Source organism: Humulus lupulus, chromosome 2 (genome assembly GCF_963169125.1).
Source record: "Humulus lupulus chromosome 2, drHumLupu1.1, whole genome shotgun sequence".
Taxonomy (NCBI): domain Eukaryota; kingdom Viridiplantae; phylum Streptophyta; class Magnoliopsida; order Rosales; family Cannabaceae; genus Humulus; species Humulus lupulus.
In genome coordinates, this window is record NC_084794.1 from 26773874 (window position 1) to 26800826 (window position 26953).

At 36.9% G+C, this 26953-nt stretch overlaps 1 protein-coding gene across 1 annotated transcript; it reads left to right on the forward strand.

Annotated features, from left to right (window-relative positions):
• The first annotated feature begins 710 nt into the window (after window positions 1-710).
• On the forward strand, window positions 711-3883 carry LOC133817548 (probable WRKY transcription factor 31). The gene is made up of 5 exons (XM_062250099.1): window positions 711-1258; window positions 1351-1455; window positions 1549-2097; window positions 2231-2344; window positions 2785-3883. Exons 1-5 carry the CDS (start codon window positions 845-847, stop codon window positions 3484-3486), a joined length of 1884 nt encoding a protein of 627 aa, XP_062106083.1. The 5' UTR covers window positions 711-844; the 3' UTR covers window positions 3487-3883.
• The last annotated feature ends 23070 nt before the right edge of the window (window positions 3884-26953 follow it).

The window sequence follows — 26953 nt, forward strand, 5'->3', positions numbered from 1 at the left end:
CCTCTTACCCAAATGTGACCCACTGATTTTCTGGCCCCACTTCCACTTGTCTTCTTCAAAATACAGTCATGTATCTTATTTGCCTCCAAATATGTGGAAACATCACAGCAATTTTCTCTTTGGTGTCCAATGAAAAAAATTTGTGACTTCGATTTTTATTATTATTCTTAGTTTCGAGAAATTATTAATATACATAAAAAAAATTTATGTCTGACAAGAAACGAAATACAATATCAATCTTTATTATTTTTGGAATTATTAAGGGAAACGGATGTTTATGGTTTCCATTGAAGTTGTTGTTCAATGTAAGAAAAACAAAACTTTGCATTCAATTTAATTATTAATTTTATAAAAAAAATATTTTTTATTACAGTATTTAGATAAGAGTAGTTGAAAAGACATAATAAATCATGAGTCTCTACTCTAACAATATTGTTAATTTAAATTTAAGAAAATAGAATATACTACTCATGTGGTATTTAAAGCTTCAACTTACCATGCCCTCACAATTGGGTGATATATCCAAGTTCCCATAACATGACATGACTACTATTTGTTTTTAATATTTCCCTAAAAATTAAATCAAATCAAATTAAATTAAATTAAAATGAAAAAGAAAAATTAAGAAAAAGTACCCTTTATTTTCTGCCTCAACCAAATCTAAGAAATAGAAACATTTTAGCACAAATACCACACCTCTCTAGTACTACTATTTGGTCTTCTTCTAAAGTCTCAACCCCCCTTTTTTAATGCCTAGTCCATTGCACCATTCAAAGACTTGACACCTCTCTCCTTCTCTCTCTATCTCTCTCTTCTTTCTCTCTCTATAATTTTTCTTGGATTTATGGCCAAAGGAAGTGGACTCTCCATTGATTCAGATCCAATAGGTTTCTTTATGCACAAACCCACAGTACTCAACTCCTTTGAAGAAGACTTCAGCAACCACCATCACAACAAGAAGATCAGTAATCAGAACCATCTTATTCGTCCTGCTTCTTCCATGGATGCAAGCACTATTCACCATGAAAGGTCTCCTCCTCATCAAACTCTTCAGTTCCCAGTCAACCTCAATTGCACCCACCACAAAGATTCTCCGGAGCCATCCGAGGAGAATAATAATCGGACCGTCATCGACGAGATGGATTTCTTTGCCGAGAACCGAAACCGGGATATCAAGCCTTCTCCGGCCCATCATCATGATATTGTTGATCATCACAAAAGCTTTAATGATCTAATCGATTTCCAGATGAACGTAAACGTGAGTATTACTTTACATATTAACATCATTGTTTTGGTAATATATATTAATTCCTTTACACAATATTGACTAACTAATTGATCAAATTATAGACTGGTTTAAATCTTCTCACAACAAATACCAGTAGTGATCAATCAATGGTGGATGATGGTGTATCAAACGACGCAGCTGCAGACGACAAGAAACCTACAACTGAGGTCTATAACATGAATCGATTTTAGATTTGAGCTTTGTTTATATATTACAGATATATATTTAACAGTATTGCATCATCACTTTGATAATTTCAGCTGGTAGGTCTTCATACTGAGTTTCAACGAGTGAAATCCGAGAACCAGCGATTAAAAAACACGCTTAGCCAAGTGACCAACAACTACAACGCTCTACAGATGCATCTATGCAGCTTAATGCAATCTCGAAAGTCTGATGGAAAAGTAGAAGATGGTAATCATGATCAATATGATGATCAGAATAAGCTCAACGGTAGTGGTAATGAAGGAACAGTACAGCCAGTCGTGCCAAGAAGGTTTATGGATCTTGGGCTCGCCACCAACGGTGAAGCCGAAGAGACCTCGCTGTCTTCATCGGAAGAAAGACGATCGGAGTCAGTCAAAAATGGCCACGGCGGAGGCGGAGGCGGAGATGAGCTCGAAAAGAAGGAAGTCAACCGAGCATTAATTGCGAGAGAAGATAGCCCAGATCAATCGTCTCAAGCTGGTTGGGCTCCAAACAAGGTGCCCAGAACGACGTCGTCTGGTTCTGTCAAAGATGCTGAACAAACTGAAGCTACCATGAGGAAGGCTCGGGTTTCGGTTCGAGCTCGATCGGAGGCACCTATGGTACACGTCTTCTCTCAATCATATTAAATTTCACTAAAATTTAATAAGTTTATATATATTTATATAAAAAAAATCGAATTTGAAATTATACTCTAATTAATTTATTATTATTATTATTATTTTCAAATTTTAGATTGCTGATGGTTGTCAATGGCGTAAATACGGGCAAAAAATGGCGAAGGGAAACCCATGTCCTCGAGCTTATTATCGATGCACCATGGCTTCTGGCTGCCCAGTTCGAAAGCAAGTAAGTTAATTTACTTTCTTTTTGGTAATTTTGACTGAGCAGGAGCTTATTATTACTATATTTAGTAATAAAGAGTATGATGATATTTTTAAATTAAGTCCTTTTGTTTTGTATATTAATTAAAGTATTTATTCAAAAACACTTTAGTAACACTTTTTGTGCTCTTTTTAAAAATGAATTACTAATAATTACAACTTTCATTATTAATTTTATTACGTGGGGAATCCTAAGCTAGCCAGATAAACATAGTTGTATCAATTTAAAACTGAAAAAAAATTGTCTCCAAAGCGCTCTTTTTCTTCTTCTTTTTTTTTTTTTTTTTTAAGATTTTGTTTGGTCGCATATCAAAATCTCCAAACCGAAACACTAATTGACTCAAATTAAAAATAAGTAGTTACTTATCAATTCATTGACTAAACTCTAAACTACACTAACTGCAGGTACAAAGATGTGCAGAAGATCGAACGATCCTCGTGACAACATACGAAGGCAATCACAGCCATCCATTGCCACCTCCGGCGATGGCGATGGCGTCAACGACATCGTCCGCCGCACGAATGTTGTTATCGGGCTCCATGTCGAGCTCGGACGGCATAATGAACTCGAACTTTCTAGCCAGAGCCATTCTTCCTTGCTCCTCAAGCATGGCCACTATATCAGCCTCAGCTCCATTCCCCACTGTTACATTGGACCTCACTCAATCCCCCAACCCTCTACACCTCCAAAAGCCACCTCAACCGCCTCAGTTCCACTTCGCTTTGCAGCAAAACTCAAGCTCGGCCCCCGCCGCCGCAGCAGCACTACTGCCTCTTTTCGGTCAGGCGATTTATAACAACCAGTCCAAATTCTCTGGCCTTCAAATGTCTTCACTTGGCCAAGAAAATAGTTTGGCTCCAGCAACGATGGCAGCTCGTTTATTAGGTCACCAGTCCTTTTCGTCATCGTCGCCGCCACAGAGTTCTTTGAGTGACAGTGTCACTGCTGCCACCGCGGCCATTGCCGCTGATCCCAACTTTACAGCAGCATTAGCCGCCGCTATCACCTCTATCATTAGTGGAAATCATCCGAATAACGTGAGTAACAACAATAACAATGCCAGCAATAATGGAAATACCAATGCTACTAATAGCAACAGCAGCTAGCTAGTTTGGAGCTTAAACTATTACAATATTATATATACGTACCCAGGAGTACTGTTAATCTTGCCAAGTTTTATTTTTGTTATTTTCCTTCATTTTTTTCGGAGAGATTTTTTCTTTCTTTGGTATAAAGAAAAAAATATGTGAAAATATATATAGGTAATAATATATATAGATTTTTTCTTCTTTTATTTCTCCACTTTTGTGGCAGGACCAGTTGGATTAAAAACAACTGATGTTTTTGTTTTTTGTTTTTTTTATTCTTTCTTCAATAATAATGTAATGGAGAAGAAGAAATAGGAAAGAAATGAAGAAAGGGAAGGAAGTTCGTTTAATATGTTTATGTAGATTTTTCAATGGATATTATTATTATCATAATTATAGTTTGTTTGTCTAATTATATATGGTGTTTGTAATTAATTTCATCTCAATTTATCCGATGAACAAAAGATATCTTTTCTATATTATAAATGGGTAGATAATTAATTTTTTTTGTTTTAACTAAATATTTTTATATAAAACAGAATATTCTTATATTTAACTTTATATTTAATTTTAGATTGTAAACATGATTTAAACTTAAATCAAATTAAATAAATTAAAATATGATATTTTTGAGATATTTTATCATGATAATTATTAAAATTATATGTTTTATAACTTAAATAAAATTTAATTAAATTTAAATTTCACAATAATATCATATTAAACATATAACATAATATAATCTATTATCCTTAGTATATTATATTAATAACTACATAAACTTTAACAAAAATAAATAAATTAAAATATGATACTTTTAAGATATGTTATGATAATTTAAATAATTAAATTATATTTATTTAAAAATAATAAAGTCATACATATTATTTTTTTATCTTATAAATTTGTGTGATATTTTATTTTTTTATCAAGTGATTAGAGTTCTTTTTTTTCATCAAATTCAACAAAGGATATTGCGAGTTATATTAGAAACTAAAAATAGTTAATGTATGTATACTACTCTACACTATGACTTTTTCTATTCTTATTTTATTCTATTATTAATTTCTTTTAAATAATATTGTTATGTATATATATGTCAATATTATGTTTAGATGTCATATGTAGAGATTATTGATATAAATATTTATATATACTATAGAATTGTAATTCATTCTATTATATATTAAAGAAAAAAAAATGAACAGGTTTTTATTAAAATTATAGAAAAGGTTTTGCCTTAATTTTTTAATACATTTATATCATACATTATATTAAATATATTTTATTTATTTTTATGATATATTATTTATTTATTTAAAATTTATATGATAATTAAAAATAATAAAAATAAATATATTTTTGAATAAGCATGTTTATATCTTTAAAATTAAAAAAATCTCTATTGAAAGTTACCTAGTATTTATATCTCTTCTATATAATATAAGTGTGTAGATAACGAAAATTCTTAGTTTTAACGGTTTTTTATTTTTTCTCGTTAACTTTAACAGAATATTCTTATATTTAACATAATATTCTTATATTTAACGGTAGATTGTAAACACGACTTAAATTTAAATAAATAAATAATTAAACAAATTAAAATATGATATTTTTGAAATATTTTACAATACTGATTATTTAAAAATAATAAAACCATATATTTAATAACTTAAATAAAATTTACTTTAACTTAAACTTAATATTATATTAAACTTATAATATATAATCTTTTGTTGTAACTATCAAATTCAAAAACTAAAACAAATATAAACTTAAACAAAAATAAATAAATAAGTAAATTGAAAAATGATATTATATAGTTTGTTTTTTATCAAGTGATTAAAGCTTTTTTTCTTCATCAAATTCACAAAAAAAATATTGTAAGATACATTAGAAACTAAAAATAGTTTATGTATGTATATTAATGTCTACGTACACTATGATTTTTTTCTATTCTTATTTTATTTCTATTATTAATTTCTTTTTAAATATTATTGTATTTTATATATATATATATGTTATGTAGTCATGTAAATATATATCTATGTCAATGTTGTGTTTAGATATCATATATGTAGAGATTATTGATATAAATATTTATATATACTATATAATTATAATTCATTTTATTTTATATATATATTTTAAAAATAATAAACTAATTTTTATTAAAATTATAGACAATATTTATAATTTTAAAACTAAATAAATGTGCATTGTACATTATTTTTATGGAGTAAATATATATACATGATTTCAAATTGGTAATTTTTTTTATGTATTATTAATGCGAAGGAATGGTCTCCGGACAATTAATAATTAATTACGCAAACATAATATTATACAATATCGAATGGACATAAATTAACAATACATCAAAATTATACAGTATAGCGATTTAGATTTATATGTCCATATATACATAAATCAAAGTACGAAGGTTGTTTTGTTTCGCATATTGTTATCATTTTTGTTTTTTTGTCAATGTCTAAATGTACATGCAAGACTATTTAAATTTCAAACATATAACGGAGTCAAATTAAAGCCGGAAGATAATTGTACAAAGAAAGAGATAAAGTTGGAGAAGAAACAAAACGAGTAATTTAGGAGAAGAAGACGAGGATTTTATTCTTTTGTTATCGTTACGTGCACTGAGTGCGAGTGGTGGTCAAGAAAAGGAGTCAACAAAACCGTCTGTGAGAGAGTGGAAGAGAGAGAGAGAAAGAAAGAGTGGTTAAAAGGGTTTGGATTTGTTTGACACGTAAGGAAAGAGATCTAGTAATTAATAATAAGAGATAGAAAGTGACTTTTCGTTTTGTCACATTTGAGTGTTCTTATATATACTTACTCTTTTTTCTCATGCCAAAGTTTAGACTTTAGACCACCACCTATACTATATCCACCGTCCAAGAGTGGGTACTTGATGCATTATTTACTCGTGACTACGTCTATTTTTTCATACCGTCTGCATAATTAATATTCCATATATATATATATGTATTTCTTTTAAGTAAAAGTCATATATATATATATTCATTTTGAGGAATGTCTAGCTAGTAAATATAAATATATTTATATTATGAGATAAGAACATGGGCGCCTATAAGTTCTATCTAAATTGATATTATTTATCTACATTTTTAATTATACAATTCGACTGGTTATAATTTGACCTTTGGGTTTAGTCACTGCTTTCATGCGCGTAAACATACAAGTTAGCTAGCACTATCATGATTATAAGGGTCTTATTTTGTTAGCATTTGTCTTTCGCCGGCTTTTAATATTCTTCTTATATATTTAAAATTACAAAAATAATAAACATATTTAAACTCCGTATAGCTTACTCAATAGACGAGAATTATCATTTATTTGTTATACATGACGTGCTTGAGGTTTTTGAGTCTTTTTCTTTATATATTTCAACGAATATGTAATGGGAATTCATTAATTTAATTCTTTGTTGTCCTGTATAGAAATAATAATAATAATAATAATAATAATAATAATTAGTAGATATTATTATTATTATTAGTAGGTAGATATTTCTCGAGGGTTGATAAATAAAAGCTAGGTGACATCATTATATGTACCAGCATGATATACGCACCTTGTATACACTAGAAGAGCCACTGAATATTATAGGATGTGTAAGACTTGGTATAATACAATAGGAAACACAAAATCAAATAACAGTTCAATTAATTCGGATTTATATAGTTGGTTTTGAGTATGATATTTAAACAATAATATTAATGGAGCTCAATTTATTACGATTGCGTGTCAACTTTCGATGATATATAATATCAAACAATATAGTTTAAATTATATAACAAGTAAATACATTAGAGCACTTGGATTATGAAAAGTTACTTTAGTTAATATGAATGAATCAAACAATTCAATAATAGACAAGCTAGAAAAAAAAAAAGTAAAGAACACACAAAGATTTTTACAAGGTTTACTGAATAAATCAGCTACTCCTTGAGTCACAAAGACCAAGTTAAAAACTTTCATTATATCAAATCATGTTCTCTACAAATTACAATATCAAAACACTAATTTACTAAAGAACAAATGAGACACAGAGAAAGAATTACGTTCACCCAGAGTCTCACACTACTACAAAAACACATTTTTATGACACATTTTTAGGACACTCACATAAATGCGAGTCCTAAAAAAGTCTCCTGGATCTTTTTAGGACTCGCATTGCGAGTCCTTAAAGAATTTGTTTTAGGACTCGCGGAGCGAGTCCTAAAAACTATGTGTGTTCTAAAAGTTTGAGTTTTTTTTAAACAAACACCTCCTGGACTGCGAGTCCTAAAAGAATGTTTTTAGGACTCGCATTGCAAGTACTAAAAACTTATGTGTATGATAAAATTTTGAATTAAAAAAAAAAGAGTTTTTTAGGACTCGCATTGCGAGTCCTAAAAACTTATGTGTATCATAAAATTTTGAATTTTAAAAAATTTCGAATTCCCTCTAATTTTTTTAACAAAAGTTTTATTATTATATATTAAAAAAAAGCAAAAAAATCACACAACCCATTTTCACTCTCTCTCCTCGGTTCCCTCTCTCTCTCTCTCCCCAAAGTTCCTTCTCTCTCTCCCTCTCTCCCGAACTGCCAACGCTGAACGCTGACGTCCCCTCTCCGCCCACCGCCACGCGCCGGACCAGTGGAAGCGCCGGCCCCCGAAACCCCCGACCCCGGAGATGGCGACCTCACGCGCGGCCTAAGGTCCTCAACGGAGCACTTGAAGTTCGGTCGTTCATGGGTTTCTCCCAAAATTTCCGAGCATATTCTGGCCACCACGAGCTGAACCACCACCACCACCATACTCCTTGCTTCTTGGGCTTTAAAACCCAATAGTTTGTTTTCCAAACCACCACCTTTTAATGGTGGCGCCGCCACCGTCGCCGGAGCCCCGCCGCCGGATTCAAAACCCACCAATCAATTTTTCAAAAATAAGAAATAAAACTTTTCAGGACTCGCAACGCGAGTCCCTAAAAACCCCAGTTTTTTAAGGCTCTCAAATAGAGGACTCGCACCCCGCGAGTCCTAAAAAGCCTTTTTTGTAGTAGTGTCATACTCAATCTTCTCTCTTCTAAATCCCTTAGAAGTATTGTTGAAATCCCTTCAACACCTTTTTCTGAAATCCCTTTAGAAATTTTAGAGCAGTCCCCTCTGTTCTACTGCTTCAAGAATGTCGAACTCAGCTCCATGAATGAAGCTTCAAACCTTTACCAAAAACCTACATCAAAGACAAGAGAGAAAAACCAAGAAGACAACAACAAAAACTCTCTACAAAAATTTGTTGGTTAGTTCCGGGTCCAAGACCCAAAACGACCTGTATATACGTTCAGCTAACTAATCCAAACATAACCATTAACTTCCACTAAACCAGAATTAGTTAAGCTAATTAAAAACTTACCCTACGTGGCAAGTGAAAACACTGAGATCGCTAGATGCAACAAACACACAATACAAATGCATCTAGGATCATGATTCGCCATTCAGAAAAACACCTCACTATAAGAAAATGGTGTATCAGCGGTGATAGGCGTCGCCGCTGAAACTGCCACCTTTCACCACTGATATTAACCAATGTCGACATGTCGCCGCCAATAAATCGGGCGTTGATAAGTCGTGCCTAAAAGCCCTTATTAGCGGCGACATGTCACCTCGTCACTGGAAGACACTATCAGCGGCAATACACTGTCGCCGGTAATAGCCAAAATGTCGTAGCAGATTTGTGTCGATGTGGCTTGTGCCACGAAAATATTTGCGGCGACATAATTAATATTAGAGGTGAACTTTTTCGCCCCTAATATATATTTTATTTAAATAAATATAAAATATTGTTTTTTAATAATAATATATAAATAATTGAAAATTAAAATATTACAAAACATCCATAATTATCAAATATAGTTACTACATCCATAATCATAAAATGTAACTACGATATCCATAATTATATATTAATAAAATGTAGCCATTACAGGTTAAGTACAATAATATACTACTCATGCTCTCCTAAGTCAGTAGCATCGTCCATATAGTTACCCCGTGGTGGCTGCAATGACTGTGGCCATGGATACTGTGGAGGTAAGGTTGATGCTCTTGCTCTTAACTGGTAGTAAGGATATGGCGGAGGCTGCACCAAACATGTAAGGATAATTTGGTGGAGGTTGTGATGGTACTGCTCCATACATGTAAGGCATTCCCAGTTAGGATTAATGCCCTAAAATCATGTAAAGACATTTTATTTGTTTTAAATAAAAGAAGAATTTTAATATATTTGAATATTATAATTATTGTTTGAATTAATTATATAATAATATCAACAAAATTCCCTATTCATTCATGAAAATATGATCTTGTATTAGTACGAAAGAATTAAGATCATCTATAATGAATAAACTAGTTAGTAACATATTAATTTATGGAATCTTTAATGAATGGTTACTAGTATGGTTTGCTAAGCATGCGAGATGCGAGTAATCTAGATTCGGATTAAAGATGTTGTATGTAATATAGATTATATATGACAGGACCGATGAGAATTAATTATCTTTATAAACTAACCGTTTGACATAAAAATTTAATTCTTATCATTATAGATGATCATTTGTAGATCAGTCTAAATCCTGAGTATTCATGAACTCCTATTTGTGTTTATTGGATATTTTGATTCACTCGTTAAGGTCTCTTAGAATAATGGACTTTTGTTTTGGAGATTCAATATCATGGATGGCTGGGAACATGAATTACAATATTAGAATTCATGCTTTCCTAACGGATCGAATATTGGTTCCCTTAAGGTTTAATTCTGACATTTAATAGTTATTGAGCTCAAATATATAATTAGATTATAGATTAATTATTCGCTAGTGAATTAATGGTGCTTAATGATCAAGAGGTAATTCGAAGGGTAAAACGATAATTTTGACCAGCTCTAATTAATGAACAAATAATAGAGGACATAACTACATATATTGATTATATCAATTGTAAATCCTATAATCGGCATTTTTATAGAAATATCTTTTTCTTAAAAGATAAATTGGTTGTTTCCCTTTATTATAATTTTCGGAAATCCACTTTCCCATTTTGTGAATTTTGGATAATTATGAGCTTCCTTATTTAGCTTATATTGTCCCAATTTGTTTATAAATAGATGATTTATATTGCAAATATTCAGTACTTACCCAAAGTTATTTCTGGTTTATTTGCTTATATATTTTCGTGCATCTCAAGAATTAATAAACAGGAAACTGGATTCTTAATGTCATTAATTGCTGTTTCCTTTTTGAGCTTGTTTTTGATCCGACACAGATCTGAGCTGTCCCCACCAAAATCGTATCTGTCGGATCAGCATCTTCTAAAAAAGGCATCTCTTCATCAATCAAAAATAACTTCTATGATTCTTGCCTTTATTAGAAGAATTCTTTCTCAGCCTTTATGAGCACGAAAAAGGACTCTATAAATAGGGCCCTAAAGGCAGTGAGAAAAGTGAACTCTTTTGTGCATTATTGTAACATTTGTGAGAGTTCCTCTTTGTATTCAAGATCATAAGTATTCGCATGATCTTGTAGAAATCTATGCGTTTAGTTTTTAGTGGTGAGTTTATACCATGTTCATGAGTGAATACACATTGTAATTTGAACACAATGTTTATAGTCTTCGGGAGAATATTTTTACAAGCCTTGCGTCGGGAGGATGCAAGCACTCGCTGGCCATAGAAGGGAGTTCAAGTGGTGGAGCGTTTCAATCAAAATCAGAATAGTGAAGAGAAGTACAACAAAGTTGCGGCAAATTTCAAGAGGGAGTCTTGTTTTGTTTAAGTCAATATTTTGTACTTGTGATTCTTTATTAATTAGCTTTATTCTCTGGGCGTGGCCCCAAGGAGTAGGTTATCCGAAAGGGTTTCTGAACCTTGTAAAAATTCGTTGTGTTCTTTATTGTTTTGCACTGTCTTTTTATTGTGTTCAGTTTCTGTCGTGACAAGTTAGGATTCTGTCCCAACAGAACTGGAATATGTGTAAACAGTTAATTACCATTCCGCACTTTAATTAATTCAAATGGTTTAATTAATTTGGTAATTACTAAAAATGGAATTTCATCAATGGACTATAAGATAAAACTCTGTAAATATAATTCTATAAATACTTAGGGTGCAATTCCATATTTATAGTGGAGTAATCATGGAATTGATAAATAAAATTATTAGATCAAAGATTTTAATTAATAATCTAGTATATTGGAACTTTGTATTATAGGTCCATGGGCCCCAGATCACCTCTGTCCTACACTATCAAGGGTAAGGATGTCAAAAGAAATATTTGTAGAGAGATGGACTAAATTGCAAAGGAATTAATTTTCTAGGGCAAGGAAATAATTATGTGATAATTATGGGTAGTTGATTAATTGTGAATTAATTAATTATTTAACTATATAGTTTTTATTTTGAAAAACTATAAGTTAAAATTAATATTAATCTTGTTTGGATTAATATAAAGAGATAGAATAATAAATATCTTATTTAGAATATGATATTTATTTATTTAATTTAAAACTGATATTTTAAGATAAAGTTAATTTTGAATTGTACGCCCTAAATATCCACGGCTTATTAGCGAGCTGGAAAAGGGCATAATCCTACCAGTCACGTGGAAGCCACCTACCCGGAGCTGTTGTTACGAGCCTCTACCTCTTTAGCTCGAGATAGCCAAAGGTTTAGTGAGATTGCTAAGGCATCGAGTCAGCATTGTGGACACTACGAGCTGATACTACATCAAGCTTGAGGTACGAACCGGAGCTGACACCTCCGACCATTTATAAAGTCAACCACGCCATGTAAACGTGCATATATCAGATATCATGTGTCTACTCCATTCCTGAATTCTCGGACACGCAGCATAAACGTGCGTGTTCAGACACCCCACGACTAGTTTGGGCCATGCGGCCCATTATCCCCCTTACCTATTGATTAGACCACACTTCATTGTCAGGTTTTAGGAATTAATCATGAATGTCACAGAAGTAACATGATGGGTAAGAAGGTCACGGGATGACCCCCTTTTCCAACACCCAGGTGTCCTCTCCCTATAAATATGGAGACCCTGGGTGTTGCAAAGGGTTGGCTTCTAATTTTTAAAGAAACACCCTGTAAGGAATACCAGAGATATATCAATAATATTGACTGGTGGACTAGAGGGATTTTAACCTTCGAACCACCTAAAAAGAGTAAACGAGTTATAACCTTCCTTTGAGATTATTCACATATTACGGTTCATCATTTAGCACTAATCCATCCCATTTATTCATATAATTATCTGTTGCCGAAGAACCGCGTCAACATGAATTAACTGATATTTATGTTGGGATAAATATATTTTCTTAATAGTTGATTAAACAAATAAATGAGAAAATTAGGGAAACCCTAATAGGGTTGGGCGACACACACTGTACAACACAGTGTGTGGCACCTAACTCATGGATTTTTATCCCAGGGATTTGAATTTTGAATTTTAAATAAATTTGTTCAATCAATTATTTAATTATTCTTTTTAAATATGATTTAAATAAATAATTAAATATAAATATCAGATCAGTTTTAGTTTGAATTTTATTTTTAATAAAATAAAGATTATTTAATTAGATTAAATATTTTTATATAAGTCAGATAGTACGTGACTTTTAGAAGAAACTTTCATTATTTTTATGAAATTAAAAATATAGACTATCTCTCAAAAGCGATAGTTTTCTCAAAACCAAAAAACTATTCTAAACCTCTTCTCTCAGTCAAATCTCTCTAGATCTCATATGTTGAGTACATCTAGTGTAATGCCCCTAAATCCCTTATGCGGTTTAATGGCTGGATTAGTAGGTCGGGAGGGCCATAACTATTTAATTATGCCATTAAATGAATATATGCATGTTTATGTGAATTATATTATAATATGATGTTATATGCATGCATGTGGGTCCACATTTGAATATCATGATGCTTTCGTAATTTGGCCTGTTGAGGGCACATTTGTGAATTTGGGTGCATATTGTGATTTATGAATGAGATCTCATTATTATGGAGATATATTCGAGCTATTCGGCATGAGACGGTCTTATATTATGGATTAGCGGTTTTGTCATAACGGGGGTCTTTTATTGAAATATTAAGTTATGAGAATGTTATTTGATGATAAATTGGGAGTTAATGAGATCAGGAGGAAATTCTGGAAGTTTTGACTGTAATGTCCCCGGGGGTGTTTTTGGGACTCCGAGCACTAGGTTTTATTTGAGGTCACTTAAGCTTAAAGTAGCTTGTCAGATAGAACGTACGTTAGAAAACCTCTCGTTCTTTCCTGTTAGTTTGTTTTACCGTTCGAAGTGTATTCGAAGAAATCTCGAGTTCTAGGAGTCAGAATCAAGCGAGGATCGAGGCATAGCGATCCTAGGAAAGATTAGAAGCTTCTTGACCGAATGATTTGACGAGAAACAACCCAATCAAAGGTAATCTAAGTTTTGAGTTTTTAGAGTTTCTAAGCTTAGAATTGGATTTTGTGAATCATTGAGTTTTTGGTTTGATTGAGCCTTGGGATTTGATGGTTTTGGATCATTGGGAAGCTTGGGAACTTTGATTTGATGATTTGGAAGTGTTTAGGTATGTTTCTGGAAGGTTTGGGGTGATGAAAATCATGTTTGGGGATGGCTCTGGGTTGAGGCCTGCGACCCTGTTCTTGGGCGGCGCAACCCTAGCTCGAAGAAGCAGGTGGGAGAATTTGTGCTTGCTGGGCGCTGCAACCCTATGTATAGGGCGCCATGGCCCTTGCTTCAGTTGTGGATGGGGGCCACAGCTCTTGAGCAGGGTTGAGCCCGTTTGAGTGTTTTGGCCGCAGGAACATGGTTTTAGGCCTCAGGATCATTCCTACTACTTGGATTGATGTCCCAGAGGCTAGATATTGGTTTGGAAACCTATGTTGATCATTTTTATTGATGATGTCTCGTATTTGGTTATGACTAGGTGACCGCTAAAGGACTAAAAGTTGATCGTTCTCAAGGGTCGTTCTTTTATTCATTCTAGCTCGAATCTGAGGTAAGAAAACTGCACCCCATATGTGACATGCATGGTTATTCTTGAGGCATGTTGATTGTGTAAATGTGGACATGAATTGATTATTGAATGCTTAGCAAATCTTGCTTACTTGTGCATGGTACTGACTAATTAGTCAGATTTGGCAAAGGTGTCAATATCAACTGTGAAGTTGGGACTTATTAGTCAAGTTCGGCAGTGGTACTGGGCATTGGTCACACAGTGCTGACTTATAAGTTAGGGCGGCCTTAGCGTATTCAACGCAAGCCAATAAATATTAGATCTAATCGACATATGCATTAAATGACTCAGAAGAGCGTTAATGTCGAACCAATCTCAAGTTCGATGAAAACTAAAAGCGCTTGTGTGACTTACCCATCAGTCACTCATCTGTTAAGTTAGAGACTTACCCATCAGTCTCTCATCTGTTTAAGCTAGTGACTTACCCAGCAGTCACTCATCTATTTAAGCTAGTGACTTACCCAACAGTTACTCATCTGTTTAAATTTGTGACTTGCTTGTCAGCCACTCATTATGGTTTACCAGAACCTCAAGTGATATTCACTCATCCATTTAAGAGTTATAAGCTTTGTGTGATTATATTGATAATCAGTTGATAATGTTTATATGCAATACTGTGTTTTCTTGCTGGGCCTTGGCTCATGGGTGCTATGTGGTGCAGGTAAAGGGAAAGAAAAGCTCACCTAGCCTTGAGTGGAGAGCTTAGGTGGTGGTGTGTACATATGCGGCCACTTGACCACCACGGCCAAGGAGTTCTAAGAGGAACTAGGGGGTTTACCCTATTTTTGCCACTTAAGTCGGCAGGGTTGTAAATTTGAAATAGTAGTGACCATTTTGTGTTATAAATAACTTGTAAATGTTTTGATGAGCTCATGAATAGTTTAAATACTTAATAAAATATATCATTTCCTTTTTATTGGTTTTCCACCTTAGCCTGTTAATAACACTTAGAAGCACGTTTTTCACCAAAGGACTCGGGTAGCGAGTCAAATTTCCGGTTCACTGTTCACCGTAACTGTTTTGGGGTAGCTAGGGCGTTACAACTTGGTATCAGAGCATGCCAAGGTTAGGGTTCCTGCAGACTGGCTGGGCATGTACACACATCACTGAAGTCAAGATCGACTCATGGTTTGGTAACTATTTATGTAGTTATATGTATAATTGCTTAAATATAGTATATATGCTTTACTTGTATGCATGAGACACCATGTAAACCTGTGCCCTGAAATATTAAATCCTCAGCAAATGTGTGCTAATTAGTACCGAGATTGCTGGAACATACTTATTAGTATGGTTGTTTATGAATTATTATGCGATACATGCTAAGTGCTAAATGCTATAAACATGTATCTGCCTGTATATTGTATGACTGTGGAATATGATAATTGTCTGCTTGTTCTTGGACCGTAAGGTGGCAAGAGGTTTAGTTATTACTACCTGACTGGCCGTATTGATCGTTATTTCAGCAAGGTATAACAGATAAGAATGAATCCAGGGTAGACAGATACGTCAGCTGGCCAAAGCGATCAAGGCCAGAATAATAACAGCCAGGGTCAGGAAAATGACCAGTCACAGATTCCATAGCCAGCTCCTGCAAACTGGCAGTAGTTGTTTAATGATTTGCAGGCAACAGTGTTGAAACAGGGGGAAAAGCTTCGTCTCCTGAGACAGCAGCAAGTGCCTGTAGTGGCTAGTGTATCAGAGGCACCTCATGTGTCGGTGCCAGCGGCAGAATAGCTGCCTGAGGTTGGAAGTAAATGGGAACCTCTTTATGAAAGGTTCAGGAAGAAACAACCTCCAGTTTTTTAGGGCAGTGCAGATCCTGCCAAGGCGGAGCAATGGATGAGTATGATTACCACTATCCTTGATTTCATGAGGGTATCTGGTAATGAGAGGGTGGCATGTGCCACTTATATGTTTCGGGAGGATGCCCGAATTTGCTGGGAGGTGATTACCCAGATCAAGAATGTAAATGCCCTGAGTTGGGAGGATTTTCAAACTTTGTTTAATGAAAAATACTACAATGATGCTATCAGGGCGGCAAAGGCCGAGGAGTTCATTAGGCTACTTCAGGGAAGTTTTTCAGTCATTGAGTATGCCTTAAAATTTGATCGTTTGGCAAAGTTTTCCATGGAACTGGTGCCCACTGATGGGACCAGGAGAGAGAGATTCTTGCAAGGGCTACAACCCAGATTAGCCCGTGATGTACGTATCACCACTGTGGCTGGGGTCACTACCTATGCACAGGTGGTTGAGAAGGAACTCATAGCTGAGAGTGCAGAGAACAAGATCTGGGGTGACAGTGCAGCCAGAAAGGATTTCAGGAGGACAGGTCCTCCATTTGTGGGTTCTGGTAGGGGTATAGGCCCTAGTGAGCAGAAGAGGAAGGTTCCTGACACCTTCCCAGTTCCAGGTCCTGATAGGCAGCCCCGTGGTATTACAATGGGTCGTCCAGGGGGTAGTGAAGCCTGGAAGACTCGTCCTGAATGCCCTAGATGCAAGAGGCATCATTTGAGAGAGTGTAGGGCAAAGGCCTGCTATTTGTGTGGAGCAATAGGTCATTTTAAGAAAGATTTCCCTCAGGTAAGAAAAGAAGAACCCAGGAAAGCGGATAGCTCGGCCCCAGCTCAAGTGTTCTTGTTGACTCAAGCAAAAGCTGAGGCTTTTCCCTCAGTTGTTACAGGTCAGCTTCTTAGTGCTGGAACCCTTAATAATGTATTGATTGATTCTGGTGCTACACATTCTTTTGTTGCTAGTAGTATTATTGATATACTTTGTAGACCTTGTGATTTTTATGCTGTGGGATTTGGAACTCTGTTACCCACTCGAGAGTTAGTGGTATCCAGGAGATGGGTCAGATCTTTGCCAGTGACAATGGAGGGCAGAGAGTTACCAATGGATTTGATAGAGTTGGTTATGACTGACTTCGATATGATATTGGGCATGGATTGGTTAGCAAAGTATGGGGCAACCATTGATTGCGAAAGGAATATGGTCACCGTGCATGGACCTCGCATACCATTGATTTCTGTATTGAGGGCTAGGGATCAATTGCAAGGAGGTTGTATTGGATTCTTAGCCAGTGTGGTTGATACCACTCAGGTCATGCCAGTGAGACCAGAAGATACCAGACTTGTTTGTGAGTTTCTGGATGTGTTTCCAGAAGATTTTCCAGGGTTTCCACCGCACAGAGAAATTGAGTTCGTTATAGAACTAGCACCAGGACGGAGCCAGTGTCTAGAGCGCCTTACAGAATGGACCCAGCTGAGTTAAAAGAATTAAAAGTACAGTTGCAAGAACTGTTGGATTTGGGTTTTATCAGCCCTAGTTTCTCACCTTGGGGTGCGCCAGTTCTGTTTGTAAAGAAGAAGGATGGTTATCTAAGAATGTGTATTGATTACAGAGAACTGAATAAGGTGACAATTAATTATAAGTATCCTTTGCCAAGGATAGATGATCTGTTTGATCAGTTGCAAGGTAAGAAGGTATTCTCAAATATTGACCTTCGTTCTGGTTATCATCAATTGAGGGTCAAGGAAGGAGATATACCGAAGACTGCTTTCTGTACCAGGTATGGGCATTATGAGTTCTTAGTTATGTCTTTTGGATTGACTAATGCCCCTGCTGCTTTTATGGATCTGATGAACAGAGTGTTCAAGGATTATCTGGACCAGTTTGTAATCGTCTTTATCGATGATATTCTGGTATATTCTCAGTCTGAGTCAGAACATGAGCATCATCTGAGGTTGGTTCTACAGAGACTGAGGGAACACATACTGTTTGCTAATTTCAAGAAATGTGAGTTCTGGTTATCTCAGGTATCTTTTCTTGGGCATATTTTCAGTAAGGAGGGGATTAAGGTAGATCCAGCGAAGATTGAAGCGGTCAGATATTGGCCAAGGCCAAAGAATGCTTCTGAGGTTAGAAGTTTCCTTGGATTGGTAGGTTATTATAGGCATTTTGTGGAAGGGTTCTCAAAGATTGCTACTGCATTGACTGAGCTGACACGCAAGAGTCAGAAATTTGTGTGGTCAGATAAATGTGAGAACAGCTTCCAGGAATTGAAGCAGAGATTAATTGTAGCTCCGATTCTGAGTCTTCCGACAGATCAGGAGAAGTTTGTGATTTATTGTGAAGTTTCTCATCAGGGTTTGGGCTATGTTCTGATGCAATCAGAGAAGGTAATTGCTTATGCTTCTCGTCAGTTGAAGAAGTATGAAAAGAGATATCCCACTCATGATTTAGAGTTGGCGGCTGTGGTTTTTGCTTTAAAGATATGGAGACATTATCTTTATGGGGAGAAATGTGAGATCTATACAGATCACAAGAGCCTGAATGTAACGACCCAAACTCTAGGGACCGTTACGGTGTGCCTTGTAAACAGTGCAAAACTCGCTAATCGAGTCATTTGGCCAAAAACGTGTAACTAAGAATGATTAGTGGTTTAAGGATTAAAACTTTGGTTAAGATGTAACGTTTCACTAGAACATTTAATATATACATTGGGATCCTGAAAATATAATTTCAGAGTTTATTACAGAAAATATTTACAACAGGCCGTTCTAAGCGGCAAAACAGGGTTCAGCCATAGTTCCACTTTAAACCTCGGCCGTGGCGGACGAGTAGCTGCATATGTACACGTCATCACATAAGCTCTCCAACTCAAGGATGGTCTAGCTTCCTCTTGCCTTTACCTGCACCACATAGCACCCGCGAGCCAAAGCCCAGCAAGAAAACATAACACTATACATAAACATTATCAAATGATTATCATTATAATCACACTGAGCGTAAAACTTTCAAACCAATGAGTGAACATCACATGATTCAAGAGGGAGAGTGGCTGCTAGGTAAGCCACTAGCTTCCAAGCACTTATTTCATTCATTGACCCTCGGGGTCGGTCTGGCATTAATGCTCCTTGAGTCATTCAATGCTGATGGTCGATTAGATCTAATCTCCGTTGGCTTGTGTGAACCACGCTAAGACCGTTCTGACTAATAAGTCAGCGCCATGTGACCAGTGTCCAGTATCACTGCCGAACTTGACTAATAAGTCACAGCTTCACAGCTGATACTAACACCTTTGCAAATTCTGACTGACGAGTCAGTGCAACGTGACCAGTGCCTAGTACCACTGCCGAACCTAACTAGTGAGTCATAGCTTCACAGTTGATACTAGCCCCTTTGCCAAATCTGACTAATTAGTCAGTACCATGCACAAGTAAGCAATGCTATCAATATGTATCATACGCCAGTTATCCAAGAATAGGGCATTCAACATGCTTACTAAACAGTTGCTAGCATAATCATAATCATGCACAAACTCAGAGACTCAAGCTCTGGCCAATTTCATATTCATCATTCATGGCATGCCCTAATCATATGTTTCTCGTGCATCACATGCATCACACTTAATCATCCAGCATGCCTCAATAACAATCATATGCAAATGGGCAAGATCGCCAAGCATTCATTATGCTATCAATGTTTACATTTAAACATCCAACATGCATCAATCATAGCCATGCATGTCACATATGGGGTGCAATTTTCTTACCTTAGGTTCGAGCGAGAATTAATAAAAGAAACGACCTTTGAGAACGATCAGCTTTTAGTCCCTTAGTGGTCACCTAGTCATAACCAAACATATAGGATACCATTAATAAAAATGATCAACATAAGTTTCCAAACCAATATCTAGCCTCCGGGACATCAATCCACACTTAACCAGGTACTAGGATCAACCCCGAGGCCTATGGCAAGCATCCCCAGGCCAAAAACCTATTTTTGGCCAAATCTGCCTTGATGGGCCGCGACTCACCATAGCCATGCTGCGGCTCATCCCCCTGACAGAGGCATAATTGCCTCAGAAACCACCGTAGGCCGCGGCACACAAAAGCCAGGCTGCGGCTCATTACCCTGATCAGCCCAAAAACCAGCAACGCACCAGCAAACTCCCCTATGTTTTCCCTCTCAAACCAACTCAAAACCTCTTCCAAACACTCATTTAAACCTCCAAACATCACCCATAACTCACCCACATCACAACCCAAGTTAAACATCAATTAAACTCCCATTAATTCCTAACTAACACATCAAAATCACAAGCAAAAACTTAATAGAAAGAAACAGGGTATAGCTCAATACTCAGACTCAATTCCTTACCTCAAGCTCGGTTTTCAAACCCCTTCAATGACTGAATCAAGTCCCTAAGCCCAAACCTTGATTTTCCTAGCTTGTTCCTTCAAATTGGCTTCAAAATTCCAAAAGGAGAAAGAAGAGAAATGGTGTACGGGTGAGGAGAGAGAGGAGGTTGATGTCTCTATTTCTACAGCCTTCCAAACCCCAAAGCTGATATAAATCCTTAAGGTCAAAAGACCATAATGCCCCTAGGCCAATTTAAAAGCTTCTAAACACTCCCAAGGGTAAATTCGTCATTTCCAACCTATACCGTTAATTATAATTAACGCTCTCCAATTCCCGCTAAACTCAACATTATCAAATGCCAATAAATCATACACCATTACCCTTTAATTCCCGGTAATGTTCTAATCACCAAAATGACCCCGAGACTCACCCCGAGCCCCGAACTTAATCCCGTTATGACTAGACCGAAAACTTGTTTTCCCATGATCGTCTCACGTCGAATGGCTCGAACCAACCCACATATAATGTGGTAAAATTATAATTCACCCATATGCATAAAATTACACAATCACCCCCCCCCCCCCAACGGCCAAATTACCAAAATGCCCTTGCATTTAAAATATGAGCCCATATGCATGCATTCACCATCATATAATAATATAATTCACATAAACATGCATATAATCATTAAATATCATAATAAATCAATTATGGCCCTCCCGGCCTCCTAATCAAGGTCATAAACCTTATTAGGAAATTTGGGGCATTACAACTATCCCCTCCTTACAGAAATTTTGTCCTCGAAATTTATCTGAACAGCCCGGAATAAGAATTCCGCACAACCGATTCCAGTTTCCCAGGTCATTCTCTTGACCTCACTGTTCCTGCAACATACCTTAAATCAAGGTATACTTTGTTCCTCAGAACCTTATAACTCAACTCATGAGTTATTTTGACCCATGTCCACAGCATGAAAATACATAACACAATGTACAACTACCAGAACCAAAACTATGGTCTAACAAAAGATAATCTGACCAGTCCTATCCAGGACTCAAACTGCCATACCAATCTAGGCTCAACTTTCCTTTACTCATCACCCCTTACCATGGTGATTCTTTAGGAAGACATAACTTCCTACCTAGAACTCCATGTTCCTGCTTTTCAGTTTAGTATCACCTTCCATTTAATCTGATAAGTGAGCATCCCTGCTCCAACCTCTAATAACCTCTATGGTCCCCTGAACCATCTCATGATCCAGATGTAACATCTCACCCATCTCACTCCAATGTACAGGTGATGAACATGTTCTACCATACCTTATCTCATAAGGTACCCTTTCAACACTGGACAGTTCCCCCTCTGATTATGACCAGCCCAAGAACAATGATCTGTACAAAATTCTATCTATATATTCATCGCCTTCTCTCGCCCTTCCATAACCTGGAAGTAACATTAGAGTCTTCATCTGATAAGATAGACCTTGAGTTCACGAAGGCTCTCTATTCTTCTCACAAGGAGACTCAAATATATATCAGTTGTACTATTCACCTGTCCTTACTGATATAATAAACTTACATGGACTACCAGTCCACAATGACTTAATACCCATTTCATACCGATCCATCAACCTGGGAACCCCACTGCGAAACTCATCGCGATGCTCACTTTTTTCCCACTATGAAATACCCAAAGGCTGTAATGGCCTTGCTGTTTCCTGATACACTGTCTCGACCTACTAACAAGTAAGAGCTTTACACATGCCTCGATACACGCCTCTTCGTCTCAGGCCATCACTATAAATTTTCCATGTCATGTTCCCCTTTCACGATTCCTGAATGAAACGAATAAAAGAATAGCATGAGATTCATCCAGAATCTCTCAGTTAATCTCAATGTCCATCGGATCCCAAGTCCGATCTCTATACCACCATAAATTCACGTCTGTCATTATACAACCCTTAGCTAATCCAGCTAAAGCTTTCCATTCAATCTTGCCCGTCTGTGGCTCACTTAACCATCTTTCCTTTTATCTTTCTTGAGATAATAATCTCAAACAATAAACTGGCCACTTGTGTAATGCCCTGGTTACCCCAGAACAGTTACGGTGAACAGTGAACCGAAAATTTGACTCGCTACCCGAGTCCTTTGGTTAAAAACGTGATCTAGGTACTATTAACAGGTTAAGGTGAAAAACCAATAAAAAGAAAAGGGTACATTTTATTAAGTAAATAAACTGCTCATGAGCCTTTTAAAATGTTTACAAGTAGTTTGTATTACAAAAGAGTTGCTACAGCTCCAAATATACAATCCCCGCCGGCCTAAGCGGCAAAAATAGGGTAAACCCCTAGTCCCTCTGAGAACTCCTTGACCGTGGCGGTCAAGCGGCCCTGCATGTACATCACATCGCCCAAGCTCTCCACTCAAGGCTGGCCAAGCTTTTCCTTTCCTTTACCTGCACCACATAGCACCCATGAGCCAAGGCCCAGCAAGAAAACATAATAAAACATGATATAATATCAACAACGATCATAATAGCCATTCAGGACTATGAGTCCAACAAATAGGTGACAATAGCCAAAAGTCACAGTATGAGCATCGCTCCCTCTAGCCATGTGATGATAGGGTCACCAGGGCTTAACTGATAGGTGATTTCCTTCATAAACTCATTCAGGACAGGTGCATGGTGACTGGTCACCAACATAACCTTCCTCACGACTCTAGAGTCAAAACTATGGACAACGTCCCTTACCCACGTGACAAACGGTCACCGAGGTCATATACCTTGGCTATAGTCATCTGGTCGTAGACCAGGCAAGCGCTTATAAGTTCTTCGACCTTAGGTTCGGTCCCACATTAATGGCATAGAGCCATTCAATGCGTGATCATCGACTTTAGAGTCGGTCCCTGACTAGTCAGTGTCCCAAACAGGTAATCAGTATTCACTAGCATTTAATATGCAATCCATGTCCACATAAATAAACCAACATACCTCAATATCAAACCATGCATGTCATATACCCATACAAGGTGCAACTGTATTCATACACTGTTTTCTTACCTCTGGTTCGAGTGAAAATGTTATATGAACGACCCCTGAGAACGATCAACCTTTAAAATCCTTGACGGTCACCTGGTCATAACCAAATTATAGAATTTATCAATAAAAATGATAACTGAGGGTTCCCAAACCAAATCCCAGCCCCCGAGACCTCAAATACCACCCAACCGGGTACTAGGTCCAACCCCGAGGCCTATGGTTTAAATCCCTAAGCTAAAAATCACATTTTAGCAAAATTGACCTTAAGGGCCACGACCCTCCCCTGATGCGCCACGGCGCGCCCTTCAGACAGAAGGGCTCCCTTCTGACAGACACCAAGGGCCGCGGCGCACCCCTGCTGCGCCGCGGCGCCCAGCCCAGTTCAGCTAAGTCGGCCTCACACGAACCAGATTTTAACCCTGTGTTCTCCCTCTCAAACCAGTCCCTCAAACCATCTTAAAACCTCTTCCAAACATATAATTGAACCCCCAAACAACACCCTTAGCTTACTCACATCAAACCCCAATCAAACTAACACTAAAACCCCCTTTGATTCACACTTTCCACATCAAAACTCATGACTTAAAAGCTAAAACGAAAACAGAGCATAACTTGAGTTCAATGATCAAAACTTACCTTAAAACCTGTTTTGAACTCCCACACAAGCAGAACCAAGTCTACTAACTCAGCCTTGAAGTTCCTTAGCTTGATATCCCACCTTGAACTCAAAACACCAAGGAAAGCAATGGAGGAAGTGGTGTGTACGGGAAGAGAAGATAGAGCCTCTGTTCTTACCCTGTTTATTCTACAGCCTTCTAAGTCACTTAAGTCACATATATCCTTCCAAAAAGACCAAAATACCCCTTGTGTCAACTTAAGCCTCTAAAGCCACCCCAAGGGCAAAATTGGTACTTCCCGCTTAACCCGTTAATTATAATTAACGCTTCCCAATTCCCGCTAATCTCAATATCCTCAAACACCAATAGTTCATATCCCGTCACCCTAAAATCCCCAGTAACGCTATAACCACCAATATCACCCCGAGACTCACCCCGAGCCCCGAGCTCAAACCTGTTATGACCAAACCGATAAATCATGTTTAAAGATCGTCTCATGTCGGAATACTCGAACCAATCCACATTATAATGTGGTCTCACAATATATCATTATCATACAAACAAGTATTCAATTATACCCTCAACGGGCCAAATTACCATAATACCCCTGTAAACAAATGTGGACTCACATGCATGCATTTAACATCATATTATAATATAATTCTCATAAACATGCATAAACACATTTAATGGCATAATTAAACAGTTATGGCCCTCCCGGCCTACTAATCCAGCCATTAACCATAATAGAGAATCTGGGGCATTACAACTTGGCCTGCCAGAAACTCTACCCAGTCCTGGTCAGATTCTTTAATCAACATGTTGCATAGGTAATCACTTCCCCCTATCACTAGGATGTCATAACAATCCTCAAACTGATCCTGGTCCATAAAAGACCCAGCACTTTCTCCCCAAGGCACCTGAAATATTTTACTATCCATGGACACTCCTGTCCCCAAGGCACTTTTCACTCTTGGAAATTCTCCGCAGAGAAAACACCACTATACCATTGTCCAAGATGATCATAAATCCCATTCAAGTCTACCCTTGAATGCACTATTCATCTGATTCACAAACACTTAGCATCAAACCAATTCTCAAGATATACTCAGCACTCGCAGTGCTCTAATCTGATACTAGCTCAATCCTTTACATAATTTTCTCACTCTGATCTCTAACTGGTCTTAACTAGATCCAAGATCCACCTTAAAGGGTTCCATATTACTCAACAACTAACTCTTTAATTCTTATAACTCCACTGAGCCACTCAAAACAGTGTTTACATCTGATTCCATCTCTGGTACTAAATCAATCACCATTCCAATCTTCTTTTAATAAAAAGAAGGCTTGATAGACCGCATGGGAACACATTCAGAACTCACAGACTAGTCCAGTCTATCCTGATCTCACTAACACAATCTAAGTGGTATCCACCACACTGGCTAAGAGTTCCATGCACCTCCCTGCACAAACTCCAGCCCTCACATCCGGTATCATAAACATATCAAATCCATGCATAGTGCCAATTGTCACAAGACTTTCCGCTCACAAGCTCAAGAATTACTACACTTTCCTTGCCACTCAAGACTGCTCTTTAATTACTTAACCAATCCAAACCCTGGATCAAAATAAAGCCTACCATAACCAGCTTTATCAGAATCCCTGATGAGTCATTGCCATAACTCAGCTTATCTCTTAGGTTGCCAATACCGTATTACTTTTCCCATCCATATACCATTCTCCATATACACACTAACAAAAGAATAACATGGCGCCAAAGCCAAACAACATAATTCATAACTCAGAACTAGAAAACTGACTTGTCATCCTCGAGGAGCTAGTCTCAGTCTCAGACTCTGATTGTCCTGGAACAAATACTCGAGTTGGAATCGAGCTATCTATCCCCCTTAGCTCACGCTCTGTCCCTCGACTTGGGCAATCCTTCTTGAAATATCCAACCATGCCACAAGCAAAGCATGACCTCACTCGGCATTCTCCCACATGATGCCTCCTACACCGTGCACATATTGAACGAGTTTTTCAGCTTTCTTTCTTACTTGTTCCAATAATTGGAGGTACCACTATCCGGGCTCCATGCTCTCCAGCACTCTGCTGCCCAATTACTATACTCTCAACAGCAAGAGCCTTCTCTACCACCTGAGCATAGGTAGAGACTTCATTTACTGGGGCAACTCTAATGCCCTGAGCTATTCCAGGATTCAACCCTTGAATAAATCTTTCCTTTCGAGCTAAATCTGTGGGTACCATGTCTAAAGTAAACCTGGCCAACTCATCAAATTCAGTAACATACTCGGTCACTGATGCATTACCCTGAGCAAGACTCAGAAACTCATTCATCTTGGCAGTCTTAGTTACATCACAGTAATACTTCTCATTAAACAGCTGCCTAAATTCTTTCCAGTCCATCATAGCTGTGTCTCGTGTCTGGGATACTACCTCCCACCACGTCCGGGCATCCTCCCGCAGTACACATGTAGCACAGATCACCCTATCGTGACCCACCAGCCCCATACTATCAAGAATGGAGCTGATCATGCCCAT